This window comes from Protobothrops mucrosquamatus, unplaced genomic scaffold (genome assembly GCF_001527695.2).
Source record: "Protobothrops mucrosquamatus isolate PMUCROS unplaced genomic scaffold, P.Mucros_1.0 scaffold5753, whole genome shotgun sequence".
Lineage (NCBI taxonomy): Eukaryota > Metazoa > Chordata > Lepidosauria > Squamata > Viperidae > Protobothrops > Protobothrops mucrosquamatus.
The window spans coordinates 12368-13722 of record NW_015391601.1 but is presented as its reverse complement, the minus strand read 5'-3'; the positions used below and the strand labels follow the sequence as shown (position 1 = coordinate 13722).

The window sequence follows — 1355 nt, the reverse complement described above, 5'->3', positions numbered from 1 at the left end:
TTGTGACAGTGGAAGATCAGGGCGTTCCACCCCTGTCTTCTAGCATCAGCCTCTTAGTGCCTATCAGTGACATAAATGACAATGCTCCAGCCTTCACACAGCCCTCCTACACAGTCTTTGTGAAGGAGAACAATCCCCCTGGTGCTCACATCTTCACAGTATCTGCCTCGGACCCAGACGTAGCTGAGAATGCCCTGATTACCTATTGGATAGACGAGAAGCTGTGGCCATTGTCAAGCTACATCTCTGTACATTCGGAGAGTGGAAAGCTCTATGCTCTGCAGTCCTTGGACTATGAGGAATTGAAACTGCTGGAGTTCCAGGTGAGAGCCAAGGATGCTGGAATGCCCTCCTTGTGTGGCAATGCGACTGTTCAGGTCTTTGTGCTGGATGAGAACGACAACACACCTGTTGTGTCAGGATCATCTGAAGAGAACCTGGTTCTTCTAGTGGTCCCTGTGATGCCTGGGCATATTGTAGGCAAGATCCATGCCTTGGATGCAGATTCTGGCTACAATGCGTGGCTCAGGTACGAACTGGCTGAAGAAAGCAGCGGTCCATGGTCTGTGGGCCCATATAGTGGTGAGGTGAGTACCAAATATCCTCTGGATGAATCAGAAGGCGGCAAAATCCAGAGTGTGTTGGTTCTAGTGAAGGATCATGGGAAACCTCAACTCTCAGCCACAGCTACCCTGAGTGTGTCTCTGGTGACAAATTCCCAGGCCAGCAAGACAGATATTTATGTGCAACGATCAGGGGAGAGTTTTGTACCCCTGGTGGATTCAATCAACGTCTATCTGATCATTGCGATCTGCTCTGTTTCCAGTCTATTCTTGCTAGCCATTCTCATCTATGTGGCCTTGCGATGCCACTGCAAGGCAAAAGAAACCATAGTTTATGGCCCTGGCATGGCCACCCTGGTCTGTGCCAGTGAAGTGGGCAGCTGGTCCTATTCCAATCGCCACAGCCACATCCTGGCAGGGGTGAGCGCAGAGTGTGGTGCCAAGAACGACCTCATGATTTTCAGTCCCAACATTCCTTTTTTTGCAAATAATGGAGAACTTCAAAATGGTACAGAACTGCCTCCAAATGCATCTAAAGTGGTGAGTTTTGGTCCTTTTTTTAGTGCTTGACATTCAGTCATATTTCTCTGATACCGATTTTGAATCACTACTGTTACAATATATTTTTCCATAATTAAGTGTTAGATTTGTAACAGATAGCTTTTAAATACATGAGTAACTAAAATATTGTATTCTACAGTATTGTTTATAATTTTTTTTAACTTATACAGTATTTGTGAAGTACCTATCAGAGCATCATGAATGAGTTGCAATTGGAAATATAGCAATTAT

At 45.4% G+C, this 1355-nt stretch overlaps 1 protein-coding gene across 1 annotated transcript in view; it reads left to right on the top strand.

Annotated features, from left to right (window-relative positions):
* LOC107299947 (protocadherin Fat 4-like) overlaps window positions 1–1133 on the top strand; it is a gene marked incomplete at its 5' end in the record, with an annotated part of 18502 nt that extends 17369 nt beyond the window's left edge. The window contains 1 exon segment of the mRNA XM_029286909.1: window positions 72–1133. Within this exon segment, the coding sequence (XP_029142742.1) occupies window positions 72–1133 (1062 nt within the window).
* Window positions 1134–1355: the final 222 nt, after the last annotated feature.